We start from the raw sequence: 20,277 nt of genomic DNA on the forward strand, positions 1-20,277 counted from the left end.
TCACTATTAGACTTGACAGAAATTTTTTTACCTTTCTCAGCTCAGAATGAGCAAAGACCAGAAAAGTCATTTCGGAAAGTGACATTTAAATATTTAGATTTTGCCTTTGACAATTGTTTCTGCTTTGTCAGTGTAGGTATTTACAGGTGTTCAGGTTTTCTGTATGTTATTTTTAAAGTATATACACTTCATTAGGCCTTTTATGGTAAGGTACCTTCCCTAGAGGACTTTAAGTTTATGGATTGTGGAACACATCTGATAAAGCAAAGCTGGTGTGGCAAAATGTGAGATAGAAAGTGGAAAAACGGTATTACAGAATACAAAAGGATTTGGGAACAGAATGTGAAACTGAGGTCATACATGAAAACAGCAATGAAGAGAGACTGAGAAATGGGTATGATACTTGAAGGAACTATGAGAATGGAGAACAAAGAAAACATCTAATGGATACTGTGTGTGAGAGAGAGTGTAGCTGCTCATTCTGAATCCTATGGTTCTCTTGATCTCAGTGGAGATATAACCCTATACAGTACTGTATTCTGCTAGAGATAAACCCTTGATGAAAATCTTGCAGTGCAAAGTGTTGGAGCAGCACCTAGTTTGTCCCAAAACTGTGTTAGTTAAGTCACTAACAGTTGCTCAGGTCCTGTGGTAATTAGACTTCCCTGTCCATGTCCCAGCCAAGTCCTTTTTAATGTGCCACTGAGGCCAAGTTGCCTTGTTAAAGGATTTTTCTGGCTAAAGAACATACAGGATGTTTTACGTTCTCTTGGTAAAAGGCGAGTGGAGAAATAGGGTGGAAATTTCCACTTTAACCTAGCTGTGAAGAAATCTTCTTTACAAATATCAGTAATTATTAATCATAATTCTTTCTTACTTGCATCTGTGATCAAGGAATATATAATCTGAAAGCTTTCATTCATTCTAATTTAAAGAATTTGTTTTTAGTTTAGAATTATTTTTTTATTTCTTATTAATTTATTTTAATTTATTTGGGGTTTTTGTTAGTAAGAATTGTATTTACAATTGCAGACATTCAGGATTTTTTTTTTTTATATCAGGTACTGGGAGTGGCTGCTAAGATTTATAAAGATTGTTCTTTAGTACACAGTTAGCAATACTTCTCAGGCTTAATCTTCATGCTGAATTTGTGCAGTATCAGCTCCAGAGGCCAGCTTTCCCAGAAGATCATTTAACCACTTTACAAAGTGTTGTTTTTCTTTTTCATTTTTTCCTCAGGCTTTTATTTATAACATATGCTTTAAAGTGTGATACTAAGCATCACAATATAATTCTAATTTATGCAGAAAGCATTTCTTACCAGCTTTCTCAGTTCCTCTGGTAATAATACCCAGTTGGTATAGACTTCTCCTGTTGGCTTCATTTTTCTTTCTCATCTGTTTTGTGCAAGAATATTTTTATTATCTAGATAAAGGAAGAAAATATGGCGTTGTGCCAAGCAGTTGTGTTTTCCAAGTCATTATTTCCAATATCCACAATAAGAAGTGACATGTAAAAAAGCTTTAGGTCTACAAGCAGGAATCTTTTGAACTCCAGTTTCTGCTTTTCTTGGAGAGAAATCATGCTTTTAAACTATATGCATTGTTAAAGGTTTTTTAATTTTAATTTTTCTCCCAGAAAATACTTTCAATCAGCTCCAGTCATAGTCAATCTGTCTTCCTGTGCCCATCCATGCATGTTGCCCAAGGAGTACATTTGCTGCCTCTCTGGTGCCCCTGAAATTTGGAACTCTGTCCATCCCTGAAAGATTTTGTCATATGTTTCCTTTAATTGTACAGAAAGTTAAATTAAAATTTGTGTTTAAATATAGTTTGGACATATAAACCAAGAAAATCTATTAAGCTTTCTTGGGCACAAAGGGAAAATTTTATTCCAGACTACAACTGCAGTAACCCATAACCTGAATAATTTCAAAATCATCTTGGGTCTTAATTAGTGTCACAGTCAATCAGTGGGTTTCTTCATTCCTTAGTAGTGGAATGAAGTACTAAGCTTACACAGAATGAGTGCAGAAACTCTTCGAATCGTATCACAAACAACAACAAAAAAAGCATTAAAGAGGTACCCCTATTTTACATTCAAATGCAAAATATTTTGAACCCCACTGATGCTGCTACACCTAGCTTTCAGATTTTTTAGATGTATGCCACTGGCTGTCAGGAAAGGTACAAATGTGCAGCCCCCATTATTCCTGTTTGGGATCACCAGCACAAGATAATACATCAGAATAGATTTGAAGGTTCAGTTTCTGACTTGAGAAACATTTCTTTAAATTTAGTCAGTAGTATGTTGTGTTTCATAGCCAAAAAAAAAAAAAAATAAAAAACAACTTTATTGCTTGGTGGAGTAAAAATAATCATTGCTTTAGAATAAGCTGAGGAACTTGTATCACCTTGACTCTTTTTTAAACAATTTGTGGAACCTGCACTGTATCCTGCCATATTGGTGAGTGACTGCAGGAAATGTCAGACCAGCTTTTCAGTGCTGCTGCTACAGATTTTCAGTCTTCTTTTATACTTCCTTATCAGGCAGAGCCTTTAGTTTCAAACAAATGGTTATTCCCAGAGAAAACATCATACCCCTTGGCTCCACAAATGGCATACACTCACTTGCTGATACCCATGTACTTTTTGGCATGCAGCAAGCTGCGTTTCGGTGATCCAGCTGGGTTACAGGATATTTTTAGCCCTTGTACAATAGGACAGCACAAAAATGTTGCCCTATGTTTTCACTCTTCTCTCTTTGCAGGCATACCAGGCAGTGACTATATCAATGCCAACTACATAGATGGATACAGAAAGCAGAATGCTTATATAGCAACACAAGGGGCATTGCCAGAAACCTTTGGTGACTTCTGGAGAATGATGTGGGAGCAACGGGGTGCAACTGTCGTCATGATGACAAAACTAGAGGAGAGGTCCAGGGTAAGGAAAGCATATACAATGTTAATAATATTGTACCCGAGTAATCACTTATGTAAGATTTTTATTTCTTCATGTATGTTTGTCTGCCTCCTGTTTATGCAGAAAAACTGATTTTCTTTTTTTTTTTTTTTGGTTGCTACCATTTAAAAGTGCCCATACTATGAAAATCACTTATGTAGGAAATGCTAGTTCCATTCTGAAATTACCAAGACATGCCACTAATTTTACAGGATTTTTTGTAGTCTGAAAAACTTGAAATTTCTTGATACACAGTGATATGTTGGGGGTTTTTCCCCTGTTTCAGTCATGCTGGAAATATTAGAAGGTGATTCAAAATGTTACTTCCTCTGTAGTACCAAGAATACGACTGTATCATCCTGTTATAAGGAAATTAAAATCTGTCAACAGTATTCACTTTTACTTTTGTAAGGTACAGATTAATCATGACTTAAGATCATTAAGGATTTGCATTTGCTTAAGAAACGTAAGATTTATTTTTTTTCAAGCACATGCTGGATGCTAGAAAAACTCTACAATTGCATTGTGGTAATAGAATACAAATTCATCTGTAGTATCTCAGATTTTACAGGCAAAGTAAAATTAAGAAATGAAGGACTAAAACACAAGGATACATACAATAAAGCAGAATAGTAGAAGTTCCATAATAAAAGATGTGCCATATGTGAAGGGAAACAAAACTCATAATGCTTTATTGTTACATAATAAGTAAAGTGATAGAGTAGTAACAGACTAGTGTGTTGTATGAAGATTCACTAGAAGGTATGTATTTGGTGGCATTCACCAGTTGATGGAAATGATGGATGTTGTTGGAGGAGGAAGGAGAGGAAGAGTGAAAAAAAAAAAAACAAGAGATGGTGAGAAGAATAAAAGGAAGAAAAACCTTCTTAGTGGCCAGTGAGAAAGGCAAGTGTGTGAAGCCCTCCGCACCCTCTCAAGTAGAGCAGGGGGTTGCCCCATCATATCTTCTTACAATAACTGTATTTTATGTCGAGATACACTCAAGCTCCTCCTGGGTTCTTCCTGCTTATAATGCTGTTATTGTTGCTGGGAGCATGCATTGAGTGGGAAGGTGCTACATGGCTGGTTCATTGCTAAGCTTTCTGCAAACACCGCAATGAGTCCTTTAGTGTAAACCAGAAACTACAACAAAATGTAGAAATCACAAGAGAAAGAAAGGGTAATTTTTGTATCAGTGGCAATCCCTTCCCTTGGGAACCTTCCATAACAACAATATTAGGGTTTGCAAGTATAAGTCCAGGAGATAAATAACAAGGAAAATACTGCCATGGGCATTCAGGGGTGCACTGTCTTGGGATCTTGTGTGAAGGGGTAGGTACTTACAAGTGCTGTGCAACATATTTAAAAAAAAATCCATAAATACAGAGGATCAAGAACAGTTCAGAAAGAGAAAATTACTAGAGAGGAGGAGAAGAGATTTATTTACTCAGAAAAGCTTTTAAGTCAGTAAAAAGTATCTTATGGAGATAAATGGATAATAGTTGATATTTCAGTAACTTATTGATGAGCTCCATTTCCAAATGAAAATGTTTTTGTATGAGTAAACTTCAAACAGGGAGGAATGCACTGTAAAGTGTAATGCAGTACTGTATTGGTACTGATGGGCTTTTTTTCACATACTTGGATACATATAATTGTAATGATTGCATAGCTTTTTGAACCTCTTGGCAAGTCATTCCTTTCTAGAGGCTTATCAAAATACATGTATGACTTTATTCTTATTATATATTTAATCACTTTTCTAAAGTAGAGTTGGATTTTTTTCAGATGAAGCTATGTATAGTACTCTAATTATAGAATCAATTTCCACATGTAAATTCAACCTTCAATAGCACCACTGCCTGTACATACCTGATGGCAATTAGCACACAGCAGACAGTAGTTTCATCGAAATTTTCATTTTATCTTGAGTCTACAGGCCTTGTCTAGTCTAGGCACTGACAGTTGTTTGGAATTAAGCAAATGAAATTTTGCCCATTTCTTCACTAATTACTTCTTATATAATAAAGTTTCTGCTAACTAGAATCAGTGCTAAGAAAAAATCTGATCCTAATAACCCGCCCATTGCAGAAGGTATACTCAAGAGTTTATCTTAATACTGAGGGCCACATATAGCCACTGTCTAGAAAGATGTTTTGATGTAACTAAATGAAATTCTGCTCATTCTCTTTAATAGTTGCTGAGCAGAGTTTTAAGCTAACTCCAGCCTTTGCTGACTACACCCTAAAAAAATGACTGATCAGAATAGTAATCACTATTTAGTGATTAGCATTCAGAAGCAGTACGTTTGCTAAGCATAATGAGAGACCAGACAATCTAGTCAATGGATTACGTGTGTATTCAGTGCTTATGTTTGCATATTTTTGTGCATAATTTAGCTCATTCTGTGTTCATAGGTCAAGTGAGTTTGATGCACTTAATGTATAGCATTATAGACCAGCTATCCAGTACATAATTCATCTTCAGTCTTAGAGTCTGCAGTTCTGTGAATATGGCACGCCAGTTACCTCCTCTAATACAGTATCTACACGTAAAGTAATTAATGGTATTGATGGTGCCATAACAGTGGCAATCCCTGTGTGAGAAAATAATACAATGACAACATTTTATTGTTATTTTTCTCATGCTATCAATTTTATACAGCATATCCTCAAAGCAGGAGACAAAGTGAAATTTCAAACATAGAATACAAACACTGTTACATACCATTAGAGTTGATCTTTGCTAATTTTGTTTCTCTTTTTCCTTTCATTCCATGTTGATTGCTTTTGTGTCTTGGCAGCCTGATCATTATTCCTGCCACAAGGCATGATCTTTTCTCTCAGGGACTTCATCTGCTTTCCATCTCCATGTCGTCATTTCTGTTTAGCTTGCTTTTTTCATTATGTAGTGCTACAGCTTGATATCAGCCTTTTTAACCTGGACTGCACAGATAAAAATGAAGATTTTAATTGCATCTGCAGAAAGTTAGTTCATTTGCATGTGTTAGATGTCTGAATAACTTCAGCTTTGAGAATGTACATATTTTACAGCTGAGTTCATCAAATGAAGATGTTAGAGTGAATTCATTATTCATTTGTTTGCCTGAAAGGAAGCTGCAGGAGAAGAGAATCTCTTTTACTTATAACCTTTCACACTTTATTGGTTTCCTATGAAATGTCGTCACCTGAATCTCATCTGACCTAAATCAGACTAGGGAGAGAAAGTCAGTCCCATCATTCAGCTACTGTGCATGTAATTTATATCAAAAAGGATTATGCACACTGGCAGTGCATGGAACAGTGTTGGTAGCATTTTTGTCACATGCATGAGTTTAATCTAAGTGAAATTAAAGAACTTTATTGAAGACTGCAAATTAGAGATTAAAAAAAAAATAGTTGTATGTTACACTAAGGAAAGCTGTAAAGCATTAATGTGTGATACCTCTCTTCCCTGCTTCTCTGTCTTCCCCTGTGCCTCCAACAATGCACATTCTCCTTTTTGTTTAGTCAGATCCTCTGAATTAACTGAAGGTTCTGACAACTTGGGTGCCATAGTGAATGATGTGAATGATCAGACGAAGACAGAGAATCTCACTTTATAACAAAAGATAATAGTGCCTGAAACAGGAAACATTTAGTCGTGCCTCCTGTTTTAGGGTAGGAAATTGTTGTAGATCATCCACTTGAAAGAGAATTCAATCCTTTTCTTCTTTGCTATGCAATTACTTATTTTAAATAATTCCTTGTTTTAAATAATCTTTTGGAACTGATAGAAACACCTCCTTCGTAACTTCACTGGCAGTACTTTTTGTGGTGGGACAACAGTGCCCAGGATTAGAATCCTCTGTCAAAATATTCCTATCAGTTTAACGCTAACTGACAGTATAATGACCCTGGCAATTATTCAAATGTGAGCCAGATTCTGGACTTCTGTACTGATGACAAAGGTTTTAGTTTTTGTCTTGATACTACCAGCTTCATTCAGATTTGCAAATGACTAAATGAATACATGAGGAAATTACATTTGTGTCACTCTGTTAGGCTGATCCAGATACTCATTTGACTGTAAGGAAGTGGTCATCGTCATCAATATTATAAAACAAGAATACATAAAAATACAAGCATAGGACTGTGATCTTCTTTATCAAAGTTTAAAAGCTGAGTTTTCCCTGGGAAGGGAAAGATAAAAACAAGCCCAGTAGAAAGGTCATGTATCCTGTCTCAATATTGAGATGTCAATATTGAAATATGTAGGAACATCTGAATAAGCATGGTGAAAGTGTAATTGTACCTTGGGACTGTATGGTAAGAATGGCTTTGAAACAAACTTCAGGCCACCAAAGATTTCTGTCTTCTTATAAGCATGGAAAAAGTAAAGGCAGGCCTAGGAAGAACCCTAAATTATTAAAACTGCAATGCACACATTACTAATATTTTTAATAAATCTACATTTGTTGATTGAAGAATAAGCACTGATATCTGATGTAGGTGACCTCATAGCTAAGACAGAGCCATGTGCTCTGTCTTAGCTATGTAGACAGAGTATGTGCACAGCAGTAGGTAATAAGAAAATAAAATGAAGAACAATGTTCTTTTGTCTGTGTGAAGTGCATGAAGATGTGTCAGAAAAATACAGGCTATGCAGCGGAGTTTTATGTGATTGTGATAAAGATAGTTTTCCATTTGTTTTGCTGAGCTTCCGCAGCAAATTTCATAGAATCTTAGAAACATAGAATAGTTAGGGTTGGAAAGGACATTAAGGTCATCTAGTTTCAACCCCCTGCCATGGGCAGGACACCTCACACTGAAGCATGCCATGCAAGGCTTCGTCCAACCTGGCCTTGACCACTGCCAGGGATGAAGCATTCACAACCTCCCTGGGCAACCCATTCCAGTTCCTCACCACCCTGACAATAAAGAACTTCCTCCTTATATCCAATCTAAACTTCCCCTGTTTAAGTTTTAACCCGTTACCCCCTGTCCTATCACTACAGTCCCTAATGAAGAGTCCCTCCCCAGCATCCTTATAGGCCGCCTTCAAATACTGGAAGGCTGCTATGAGGTCCCCACGCAGCCTTCTCTTCTCCAGGCTGAACAGCCCCAACTTTCTCAGCCTGTCTTCATACGGGAGGTGCTCCAGTCCCCTGATCATCCTCGTGGCCCTCCTCTGGACTTGTTCCAACAGTTCCATGTCCTTTTTATGTTAAGGACACCAGAACTGTGCACAATACTCCAGGTGAGGTCCCACAAGAGCAGAATAGAGGGGCAGGATCACCTCCTTTGACCTGCTGGTCACGCTCCTTTTGATGCAGCCCAGGATACGGTTGGCTTTCTGGGCTGCAAGCGCACCCTGCCTGCTCATGTTCATTTTCTCATTGACCAACATGGCCAAGTTCTTCTTCACAGGGCTGCTCTCAATCTCTTCTCTGCCCAATCTGTAGCTGTGCCTGGGATTGCTCTGACCCAGGTGTAGGACTTTGCACTCATCATGGTTGAACTTCATCAGGTTGGCATCAGCCCACCTCACAAGCGTGTCAAGGTCCCTCTGAATGGCATCCCTTCCCTCCAGCATATTTACCGAACCACACAGATTGGTGTCATTTGCAAAATTGCTGAGGGTGCACTCAGTCCCACTGTCCATGTCAGTGACAAAGAATTTAAACAAGATCAGTCCCAACACCGATCCCTGAGGGACACCACTCATTACTGGTCTCCAGCCGGACATTGAGCCATTGACCACAACTCTTTGCATGCAGCCATCCAGACAGTTCTTTATCCACCAAGTGGTCCACCTATCAAAGTGATGTCTCTTTTTCGTATCTTTTCACCTAACAGTGTTTTGACAGTTAAGGCTGGAGCTATTATCTATCAAAATACTGGGTTGAAAATAAGTGACAATAAGACGTCTTCACTAATATGAGTAGAAAAGTCATCAATACGTGCACTTAACAATTCATTACAGATTAACTAAATTTGCTCCCAAGTGCACTTGTACTGTATTTAGACAAAATGTAATTGATTTCTTCATAAAAACTGCATTAATATTTTGTATTGGGCAGCAAAACCTTTTAAAAATAGGGGTCTGGCATTTTTTAAGAAGTGAAATATGTATTTACTCATAGGAAAATATAAATAAAAAATTAACTACATTTTGCATCAACTAGAAAAAATATGCATGTCTTTATCTGGTAAGAGTTAACATCTGTCCCAGCACACGTATGAGCTGACAGGACATGTTGCAGATGGCATTTTCTCATATGGAATTGTATTGTTTTCTAAAGAACAAATAACTGTGTGGTTTTGTCAGTGTTCAGCCCCTAATTTTAATGTGAAGTCAGTAACTTCTCTATCAGTAATGTAATATCAGAATCTTATTTTACTTCTTTAGTGTTCTCAGCATGCTAAGGTATGAGTCAGAAGAAGAATGAATGAGAAAGCTGGCAAAAAAAAAAAAATCTGAAGTCAAGTAGACCATGTTTTCAACAGATTTACAAAAATAAAAATAAAAATGTGTAGGTTTATACTGTTGGGGATTTTTTATTTTAACAGAATGCAATGGCCACAGTTCAAAAATTCCTATACCATTGTACGAGCTGGAGTCACCAGTTACCATGTCAGAATTGTAAAACTCAACCATATGGCTGTTCATTATGGAAGGATTCTTAGAGGCAAGAGGGCAGGGACTTGTTCAACTCTCACTGAAATGCAGTCAGTCATAGGTTCTTAATTCATCTAGAGAATCTGATCCTAGATCTATGCTAACAAAGACTGCATACACCAAAAAAGCTTGAAGTTTCTTTTACTAGGCACGTTCCAGGTGGAAGTGCTGTGCCAAAGAACCTCAGCTAAAACTCTGTTATGTCACCCAACCAAGTATCTGTAGAAATGCCATACTATGAGCAGGGTTGACTTTGTGTGAAAAGAAATGTTTTAGTGCCACTTTAATGCCACTATACAGGTTGAAAATAGTTTTGGCATGTCATGTCTGTTTATTTCAGCTTACACACTTTTGGTGTTGAGGACATATGCTCCCTATGAAAAGCTGTTGGTAAATTACAAAGAAACTAGAAAAATGAGCGTAGGTTGGAGAAATTATGTATGGGGAAGTCAGAAATAATTGAATTTTGTTTATATTTAAGAGAGTGAAGGAAAATATAATAGTCTTCCTGCATGTTAAAGGCTCTTAAAAATTTCATGGCAGTCAACCATTTTCCCCTCCTGTGGGGTGCTTGGAGGAAGAAATAAACTTTGTAGCAAAGGTGATTTATGTTAAACTATTAAAGAACTTCCAAAATATTACATCATGAATGGAGCAATGTCTGTAGAATATATTGTGCAGTCTCTTCCACTGCAACTAAGCTTTCACAGACTGTTTACGCCAGTCTTAACTGAAATGAAATGGCAGTACCTGGTACTGCCACAGGTATTTTTGAAGGCAGCCATCTAGGGTTTTTTGTTTACGATTCTGTGTCCATAAATGAAGTTGTTTCTCTTAGCTGTTACAGTAAACTGATAGCTTTCTGAAAAATACCATTTCCCTGATGCAAATGTATAGCAACTGGTTTAGTCAAAACTATGTTGTAACTCTACTTTATTATTTCAAACCATAGAATAGTTAGGGCTGGAAAGGACCTTAAGATCATCTAGTTCCAACCCCTCTGCCATGGGCAGGGACACCTCACACTAAACCATGTCACACAAGGCTCTGTCCAACCTGGCCTTGAATGCTGCCAGGGATGGAGCATTCACAACTTCCCTGGGCAACCCATTCCAGTTCCTCACCACCCTGACAGTAAAGAACTTCCTCCTTATATCCAATCTAAACTTCCCCTGTTTAAGTTTCAACCCGTTACCCCTTGTCCTGTCACTACAGTCCCTAATGAAGAGTCCCTCCCTAGCATCCTTATAGGCCACCTTCAAATACTGGAAGGCTGCTATGAGGTCTCCACGCAGCCTTCTCTTCTCCAGGCTGAACAGCCCCAACTTTCTCAGCCTGTGTTGTGGTTTAAACCAATCCACACAGCTCATTCACTCACTCCCCCACCACCACCTTTTCTCCCTCTTTCTTTCCTCCCTCTGAGCCACCCCCCCACCCCTCCCCCCGCTCCCAGAGGGATGGGGAGGAGAATTGAGAGACTGTAACTCCCACGGGTTGAGATAAGAACAGTCCAGTAACTAAGGTATAACACAAATCACTGCTGCTACCACCAATGATAATAATGATAAGAGAAAATAACAAGAGAAGAGAATACAATACCACCACCGGACGAGTTCGACCCCCCCCAGAGAGAGCCCATGCCCTTACGGGCAACTCCCAGTTACTTCCCTGGGCCTGACGTACTGTGGTATGGAATACCTCTTTGGCTAGCTTGGGTCAGGTGTCCTGTCTCTGCTTCCTCCCGGATTCCCCTCCTCCCTGGCAGAGCATGAGACTCACAAAGTCCTTGGCCAGAATAAACATTACTTAGCAACAGTTAAAAACAATCAGTGTTATCAGCTCTGTTCCCAGGCTGGAAATCAAAACACAGTGCTGCACCAGCTACTAAGAAGGAGAAAACCTGCTGCAGCCTGTCTTCACACGGGAGGTGCTCCAGCCCCCCGATCATCCTCGTGGCCCTCCTCTGGACTTGTTCCGACAGTTCCATGTCCTTTTTATGTTGAGGACACCAGAACTGAACACAATACTCTAAGTGAGGTCTCAAAAGAGCAGAGTAGAGGGGCAGGATCACCTCCTTCGACCTGCTGGTCACTCTCCTTTTGACGCAGCCCAGGATACGGTTGGCTTTCTGGGCTGCAAGCGCACAATGCAGCCAGCTCATGTTCATTTTCTCATCAACCAACACCGCCGAGTCCTTCTCCGCAGGGCTGCTCTGAATCTCTTCTCTGCCCAATCTGTAGCTGTGCCTGGGATTGCTCCAACTAGGACCTTGCACTTGTCATCGTTAAACTTTGTGAGGTTGGCATCAGCCCACCTCACAAGCGCGCCAAGGTCCCTCTGGATGGCATCCCTTCCCTCCAGTGTATCAACTGAACCACACAGCTTGGTGTCATCAGGAAACGTGCTGAGGGTGCACTCAATCCCACTGTCCATGTCACAGACAAAGATGTTGAGCAAGACCAGTCCCAACAGTGATCCCTGAGGGACACCACTCATTGCTGGTCTCCAACCAGACATTGAGCTGTTGACCACATGACTTTGTGTGTGGTCATCCAGCCAGTTCTTTATCCACAGAGTGATCCATCCATCAAATTGGTTTCTCTCCAATTTAGAGACAAGGATGTCATGCAGGACAGTGTTGAACACTTTGCACAAGTCCAGGTAGATGACATCAACTGCTCTACCCCTGTCCATCAGTTCCAAAGCCACATCGTAGAAAGCCACCAGATTGGTCAGGCTGGATTTCCCCTTAGTGAAGCCATGCTGGCTGTCACCAAGTACCTTGTTGTTTTTCATGTGCCTTAGCATGCCTTCCAGGAGAATGTGCTCCAAGATTTTGCCAGGCACAGGTGAGACTGACTGGTCTGTAATTCCCAGGGTCATCCATTTTTCCCTTCTTGAAAATGGGGGTTATATTTCCCTTTTTCCAGTCACCAGGAACTTCACCTGACTGCCATGATTTTTCAAATATGATGGCCAGTGGCTTAGCAACTTCATTTGCCAGCTCCTTCAGGACCCGCGGATGGATTTCATCAGGTCCCATGGACGTGTGCACATTCAGGTTCTTAAGATGGTCTCGAACCAGATCCTCTCCTACAGTGGGCCTAAGATCTTCATTCTCACAGTCCCTGTGTCTGCCTTCCAGGACTTGGGTGGTGTGGTCAGAGCATTTGCCACTGAAGACTTAGTCAAAGAAGTCATGAAGAACCTCAGCCATCTCCAAATCCAGGGTAGCCAGTTCTCCTTATAGCTTCCAGAGAGGGCCATGTTGTCCCTAGTCTGTCTTTTATTTGCAGTGCACCTATAGAATCCCTCCTGTTATCTTTCACATCCCTAGCCAAGTTTAATTCCATCTGGGCCTTAGCTTTCCTGTCCTGGTCCCCAGCTTCCTGGACAACATCCCTGTATTCTACCCAGGCCGCCTGTCCTTGCTTCCATCTTTAATAAGCCTCTTTTTTCCCTCAAAGTTTCTTCAGCAGCTCCTTATCCATCCATGGAGGTCTCCTGGTGCTGCTGCCTCACTTCCTTCTAGTCAGGATGCAACACTCCTGAGCTTGTAGCAGGTGATCCTCGAATACCAAACAACAGTCTTGGGACCCCTACCATAAGCAGGTTCCAAAGCATTTGCTTAGTTTGCCTAGTTCACTTTCTTTGTGTTTAAGCTAAGATATACATTACTACCTCATATAATTCTTCTCTTAATACAGAGATAATATGCCACATGTAGCAAATGGCCATTCACATTTTGAGTTAGAAGTTTCCTTGCAAAATTAAGAATTTTTTTAATATTTTTATTTTTATGCAATGATTAGTTTGTATTTGTTTTATCACTGCAATCTTACTTCAGTGTGGAAAGTTCAGTCAAGGAATTTCATGCTTGAAAAGGTCATTTCAGGTCTTTGAAAAGGAATTAATTTAGTATTGTTTAGGCAAACAGTTAAAGAACAGTTCTCCTTTATAGTGAGAAATACATCTGGAAAATTCAAGTTCTTCAGACAGGTGTCTCTGAAAGAGAGTATTATGATTCAGATTTTCCATCATGTACAAAGGTTTTCTAATTTTTTAAGGAAGTTAAGGAATTAATCTGGCGAATGAAAAGCACGTATTTGTAATGGGTTATTTTTCTAGGTGGTCTTCCTGGTTAATATCACTGGAAGTATAAGAATTACATTTATGAGATTAAGAATTTTATCTGTGTATTAAACTAGGAATGGAAAACTCACCATGACTCAAAATATCACTAAGAAATCAAAATCCAAACTGAAACCTGTTCCTGTCTAAAAATGTTCTCCAATGTACCATTTCTAATTTTTGTGCTGTTTCATCCATTTACTTCTGGCTTTCAGGTGAACCAAAAGCATGAGAATAACAGAATTTTGTTGCTCTGGTATTTCACTTACGTGATTCTTTTATTTCACTGGTGTCTTGCATAATATTCATATCAGCTAAAAGAGATAGCTCTCTTGTATGGACAGTTTAAAAGTTTTGTTAGAGCACTTGAATAGTAAGCTGAGTTGTTCAATATCTTCTTTATACTGCAATGTAATACCTTGTTCTGTGAAAGGATTATTCAGGCTGCACATGTTGATCAGCCTTGAGTACAGGAAGAGAATGAAGGAAAAAAAAAAAAAAGTCAGCCCATTCTCTTTTCTTCTTGGTTCCATTCATATAAACCTTTTTAAGACCTTTCTGGAAAATCTTGATGCACTTATCTCTTTGACAGACTCATCCTTAAAAATTATTTCACTAAGACCCTGCCTTCCTTGCTGTTAAGGAGGAGTTCAAAAAGGGCATCTTGTAATGATGCTAGCAATATAGCTTTGTACTGTTCTTGAAATATATGGATGAAGACGAAAGACAAGATAGAGCAAATATGCCCAAGATAGCTTTCAGTTATCTGTTTCCTTCTGTTTTAATAACCATAACACTTTCTGTTCTAATGATCAGAATGGAAAAAGTTTGAGTGTTATCTTTTTCCTTACAAATTATCTTTAATATTTACTGTTAGCCTATTAATCATATCTCAGAAATTTCTTTCTAAGGTTGTAATAATGATGGTTGATTTGCAGACTTACTAGAGAACTAAAGTTTGTTATTAATTGATCAGCCTAAAGTTCATTTATGTTGTCTCCAAATCCTATTTGAAACTTCTTTTTCAAGGCTACTGTAATTAAGACCTTAAGACAGAATTATTTAGATTTGAAAAGACCTGTAAGATCATTGAGTTCCGCCATTAACACTACCAAGTCCACTGCTAACCCATGTCCCTAAGTGTCACGTCTACACACCTTTTAAGTACTTCCAGGGATGGTGACTCAGTCACTTCCCTGGGCAGCCTGTCCCAGTGCTTTACAGCCCTTCCAGTGAAAAACAATTTTCTTAGTATCCAATCGAAACCTCCCTTGGTGCACCTTGAGGCTGTTTCCTTTTCTCCTGTCACTTGTTACCTGGGAAAAGAAACCGATCCCCACCTCACTACAGCCTCCTTTCAGGTAGTTGTAGTGAGCTATATGGTCTCCCTGAGCCTCCTTTTCTCCAGACTGAATATGAATATCTTTGTATTTATGTACTCACAGGTATATATATACTTTAAATCTTTATTAGAGACAAGTGCATGCAAATGTTGTTTTTTTGTTTTTTGGTTTTTTTTTGGGTTTTTTTTTTTTTTTTTTTTTAGTAAAAAATGGATTCAAAGGACAGATTTCCAGAAGTAATTAATTGTTTTGTGAATATACTTGGTGAGTCTTGGAAGGATCTGTCTACCTATGGCTGGGTGCTCTGTTCTTTCAGAATTTAGGATTCTGTTAAACTCTGTGTCTCTCTAAAAGCAAAATCAAAAACTTTAAACTTTTATTTTCAGCCTTATTTTTCAATAGGAGTTTCTATTTTCAATCTGTCATTTCAAGTGAATGAGTGACACTTGAGCAAATCTTGTTTAGATAATGCCTAAAAAATATGTTTATGTATTTTGATTTATTTTTTTCTAATCTTTGCATTACAATCTCGTATACTGCTGTCAGTGCCTACAATCTTTATACTCCAATCAGCCTAACCTTTAGGTGGCGAGGCATTGTTGCAAGAAAGAAAATGGCTTCTGAGTAATAACTGCTTGGAGATAGAACATCAGCTGGAATGTCTGATTCACTAAGCTAGCCTGATAGGGTTTGAGGCAGTTTTCATCACCAACAACTGGCACTCTTTCATTCCATAATTAATTTTATCATTCATTGTCATTGTAGAGATACTTTATTTTTGAAGGAAGACAATCTGAAATTGTTGTTGGAAAGTTTTGTCTGCAAAAGACTATTATTATTAACAAAATCAGAGCACAATTTTTGTAACATACTGCTGCTATTTTGAAATTCCAGATTCAGCGTAATTAATATGCTGTTCATGCAGCAAGAAATTTACTAGATGAATCTACCTACGACTAGGTTGCTATATCTTTCATGGTCTGTGTTTTGTCCTTACAATCTCAGATGGCCTGTAAGAGCTGGCTCATGTGAGAATCACCTGAAGGATCTTTTCAGCCTGAATGATGGAACTTTATACTGGAAAATTATTTCTCTACCCTTGAATGTCAGGAATCTTTGTATTCATATGTTCATATGGAAATACCCTTACTTCAGCTTTTTGGATGCATGGCAGTGCCTTCTGTAGTGGCTGTGACTTATTGAAGTGTGAATATCCACGAGTATTCTTAGGAACTCTGTAACTACTTAAACCTCTTGAGTCTGAAATAGTTTCAAGCTTCTCATTTTTAATGGAAAAGAAAGAACTTACTTACATTTTCTTACAGCTTTGCTTTCAGTGAATGCTTGTACTTCCATGAAGAGCAAGGATTCTCATGGTCTGAGTGGAAGAAATGTAAAGAAAAAAAAGTGTGTGTTTAAGGTGCAGATTAAGAGAATGTGCCTATCATTAGTCACATCTTCTAACTGTCTACTGCTATGGTACTTAAAATATTTCCTGTTAAATTTGGTAGTCTTTTGAAAGTTACTCTGATCTCAAATGTAGTGGTTTTGGCATATGCAACCTATGATCATGAGACAGTGAAAGCAGTACTAAAAGTTATGCTTGTCATTAGTTGTAATTGACTTTCTCTTTAAAAAACACTTTTTGAAATCACCAGTGAGGGGTTCTTTTTGTACTCACATGTCTGTTCCATTCATCCTGCCATCTTTAGTGACAAGTAAGAGGACATGAGAAAATTATTGATGAAAGCTGTTCTCTGTAACCATGTACAGTTCATGGCACAGAATGGCTATCACTGGGTGCAGATGACCATAGTCAGAAGAGGAGAAGATCAGCCCTTGGCACTGGGAGCTGTGTGGATAAGAGTAGGGTGAGGACTGTGAAATTCACCAAAGCTATGTTACAAGCTAACTCTAAAAATAAAGAAAACTTGTAATTGTATTTCTGAAGGAGGATGCATGTTATTGTCCATACTTAAAGCTGTCTGTTTTACAAACAATGTACACAAGTAAGGAAGAAATTGCCCATATGACAGGAAAATCTAACACAGACTAAAGAACTTAAGGACAAAAAGCAATCTGGCAACTAATTTAAAAATCGTCGTGCTGACATTTAGTGTTAAATTTGGGTGACTCAAGGGGTTTGAGGATTTTTTTCTGAAAAATGTATTAGTGTATAACCCCTAAAAAATAAACTTTAAGTGCTGAAGTGTATGATATTAACATAGGATAAAAGATTTAAAAGGAACTCTATCTCAAAAATAGTGCCTTCATAATTAACTTGTATTATTTGATTCTCTGCTGCTGGTGAAGTCCAATAGAAAACATTGTTCTGATCTCTCACAAAGATGAATTGGATTCTAAATTGTTAGGAGTATTGGGAATGTCAGGTTTATGATCACAGAGCAAAAGAGGCAGGAGGCAGGTAAGGTCACATCTCTGAATAAGACCTGTTGTTCTCAGGAAAATCAAAAAGCAAAAGAATAAAAGATGTAGTTCCATCACCTTGTGGTTAATGTGCTGTTCCAGAAGTTCAAACATCAATCAGAAATCAGACTTTCTTTCTAAAAATTTGATTCTTATTTTCATCAGTTTCCACTTTCAAATAATATATATACTGGTCTAAGATTGTATTTATTTTTAAGAAGCATCTTCTTCCAGAAGCAGACCCCTGCATAACTTAGTTCCAACAGAAAGTATTTTATAATAATTGTAAAATAGTTGGAGTTTCTTGCAAAAACTAATATATAAAACAACAATGAAATGGAAAAATAAACAACACCAAAACCAACCAACCAAACAAAACCCTAAAATCTGCACCTAGAATAGCAGCACGTTTATTTTCTCCCAGCCTAACTGAAAAGGAGCAATTTTCTACAGGCTTCTAAACCTGAGTTCTGCTTAACTTTAGATTATTATACAAAATAAAAATGAAACAATTGTTTTCTGTTGTTTGCAAAAATGCTGGTGCCCTACTATGTTCTGAATTCCCATTTATTTTTTTATGTTGAACATTTATTTCTCTTGGTTGTGGAATCATAGAATGGTTTATGTTGGAAGGGACCTTAAGCTTATCCAGTTCCAGCACTCTGCCGTGGGCAGTAACACCTTCCATTAGACAAGGTTACTCAAAGCCCCATCCAGCGTGGCCTTGAACACTTCCAGGGATGGGGCAGCCACAGCTTCTCTGGGCAACCTGATAATAATTAGGAACTATTTTCCTAATGTCTCATCTAAATCTACCCTCTTTTCAGCTTTGTCACCAAATTACATTTGGAAGTTGATTTTATAAAGTCATTCTGGTGAATAGCTTTTGGTGAAATTTTTCAGGCATGTTTTCTGGAAGCTGGAACTACTTCTACAATAATAAAATCTATACATCAGAACTGCAGGGTAGAGTGGAGAACTACATGTTTAGGCATGCAAATGCATAGTCAGACATTTATTACTTGTATTTATTTTATTAAAAGTACATAAAGTATTCTACCATTTTATTAATGTTTTTTAAATCATTCAAACTAACCAAGTTTAGTCCCAGCTTCAGAAACAATAAACCATAACTTGTCTAAAATATGGCTAACCAATATAAACACAAGTTACACTGTGTCTATACTAATGATAAAGTGAAACTAGCTTTATATTTGTATTATTATTTATAATATTTATATTGAAATAACTGAAAACATATTTTTCTGCCCAATTTGCAGAAGACCACAATGGTATGTTTTAGAATTAGGAATCTTGCAAATAAAACACTGCTATTCATTAAGTGCTTAGAAGAATAGAATAGAATGGAATGGAATGGAATGGAATGGAATGGAATGGAATGGAATGGAATAGTTAGGGTTGGAAAGGACATTAAGATCGTCTTGTTCCAACCTCCCTGCCATGAGTGGGGACATCTCACACTAAACCATGCCAACCAGGGCTTTATCCAGCCTGGCCTTGACCACTGCCAGGGATGGAGCATTCACAACCTCCCTGGGCAACCCATTCCAGTGCCTCACCACCCTCACAGTAAAGAATTTCTTCCTGATATCCAATTTAAACTTCCCCTGTTTAAGTTTTAACCCATTACCCCTTGTCCTGTCACTACAGTCCCTGATGAAGAGTCCCTCCCCAGCAACCCTATTGCCCCCCTTCAAATACTGGTAGGCTGCTACAAGGTGTCCACGCAGCCTTCTCTTCTCCAGGCTGAACAGCCCCAACTTTCTCAGCCTATCTTGATACAAGAGGTGCTCCAGTCCACCGATCATCCTCATGGCCCTCCTCTGGACTTGCTCCAGCAGTTCCATGTCCTTTTTATGTTGAGGACACCAGAACTGCACACAATACTCCAGGTGAGGTCTCACAAGAGCAGAGTAGAGGGGCAGGATCACCTCCTTCGACCTGCTGGTCACGCTCCTTTTGATGCAGCCCAGGATACGGTTGGCTTTCTGGGCAGCGAGTGCACACTGAAGCCAGCTCATGTTCATTTTCTAATCAACCAACACGGCCAAGTCCTTCTCCACAGGGCTGCTCTGAATCTCTTCTCTGCCCAATCTGTAGCTGTGCCTGGGATTGCTCCAACCCAGGTGTAGGACCTTGCACTTGACATGGTTAAACTTCATAAGGTTGGCATCAGCCCACCTCACAAGCATGTCAGGGTCCCTCTGGATGGCATCCCTTCCCTCCAGTGTATCAACTGAACCACACAGCTTGATGTCATTGGCAAACTTGCTGAGGGCGCACTCAATCCCACTGTCCATGTCAGCGATGAAGATGTTAAACAAGACCTGTCCCAATACCGATCCCTGAGTGTTTCAGGGAAATAATTCCCTAATTCCCCTAATAAGATGAGTTTATACACCTTTTTCTCATTTTTAAGACTGTAGTATCAGTAAATACTTTTAGTTTCTTTGTTCCAAGTCTTTATCTATAAATTAAGCTATCAATTCCTGTAAAAATTGTTTCAGGGGGTTTTGTCGCTATTGAATGTTCATCACCTATTTCAGTGGTTAGATTTCTTTGTCCTCTTTATCCAGATTGTTTGTTCTCAGACTGTGATTTGTGAACTGTTAGTGATCTGTGACCTGTGAGTCTCAAAATAAAACCATCTGCTAGCAAAAGCTGTTCAGGACTGGGTGTTTGAAAGCATGCTGAGTCTTTTTCAATAAGTACTGTGCAGAGTTAGAAACTAG

At 38.5% G+C, this 20,277-nt stretch overlaps 1 protein-coding gene across 1 annotated transcript in view; it reads left to right on the forward strand.

Annotated features, from left to right (window-relative positions):
- PTPRD (protein tyrosine phosphatase receptor type D) overlaps positions 1–20,277 on the forward strand; it is a 297,658-nt gene that overhangs the window by 237,579 nt on the left and 39,802 nt on the right. Inside the window, exon 22 of the mRNA XM_065661688.1 lies at positions 2,770–2,945. Within this exon, the coding sequence (XP_065517760.1) occupies positions 2,770–2,945 (176 nt within the window). The remainder of the gene's footprint in view (positions 1–2,769; positions 2,946–20,277) is intronic.

Source organism: Lathamus discolor, chromosome Z, assembly GCF_037157495.1.
Source record: "Lathamus discolor isolate bLatDis1 chromosome Z, bLatDis1.hap1, whole genome shotgun sequence".
Lineage (NCBI taxonomy): Eukaryota > Metazoa > Chordata > Aves > Psittaciformes > Psittacidae > Lathamus > Lathamus discolor.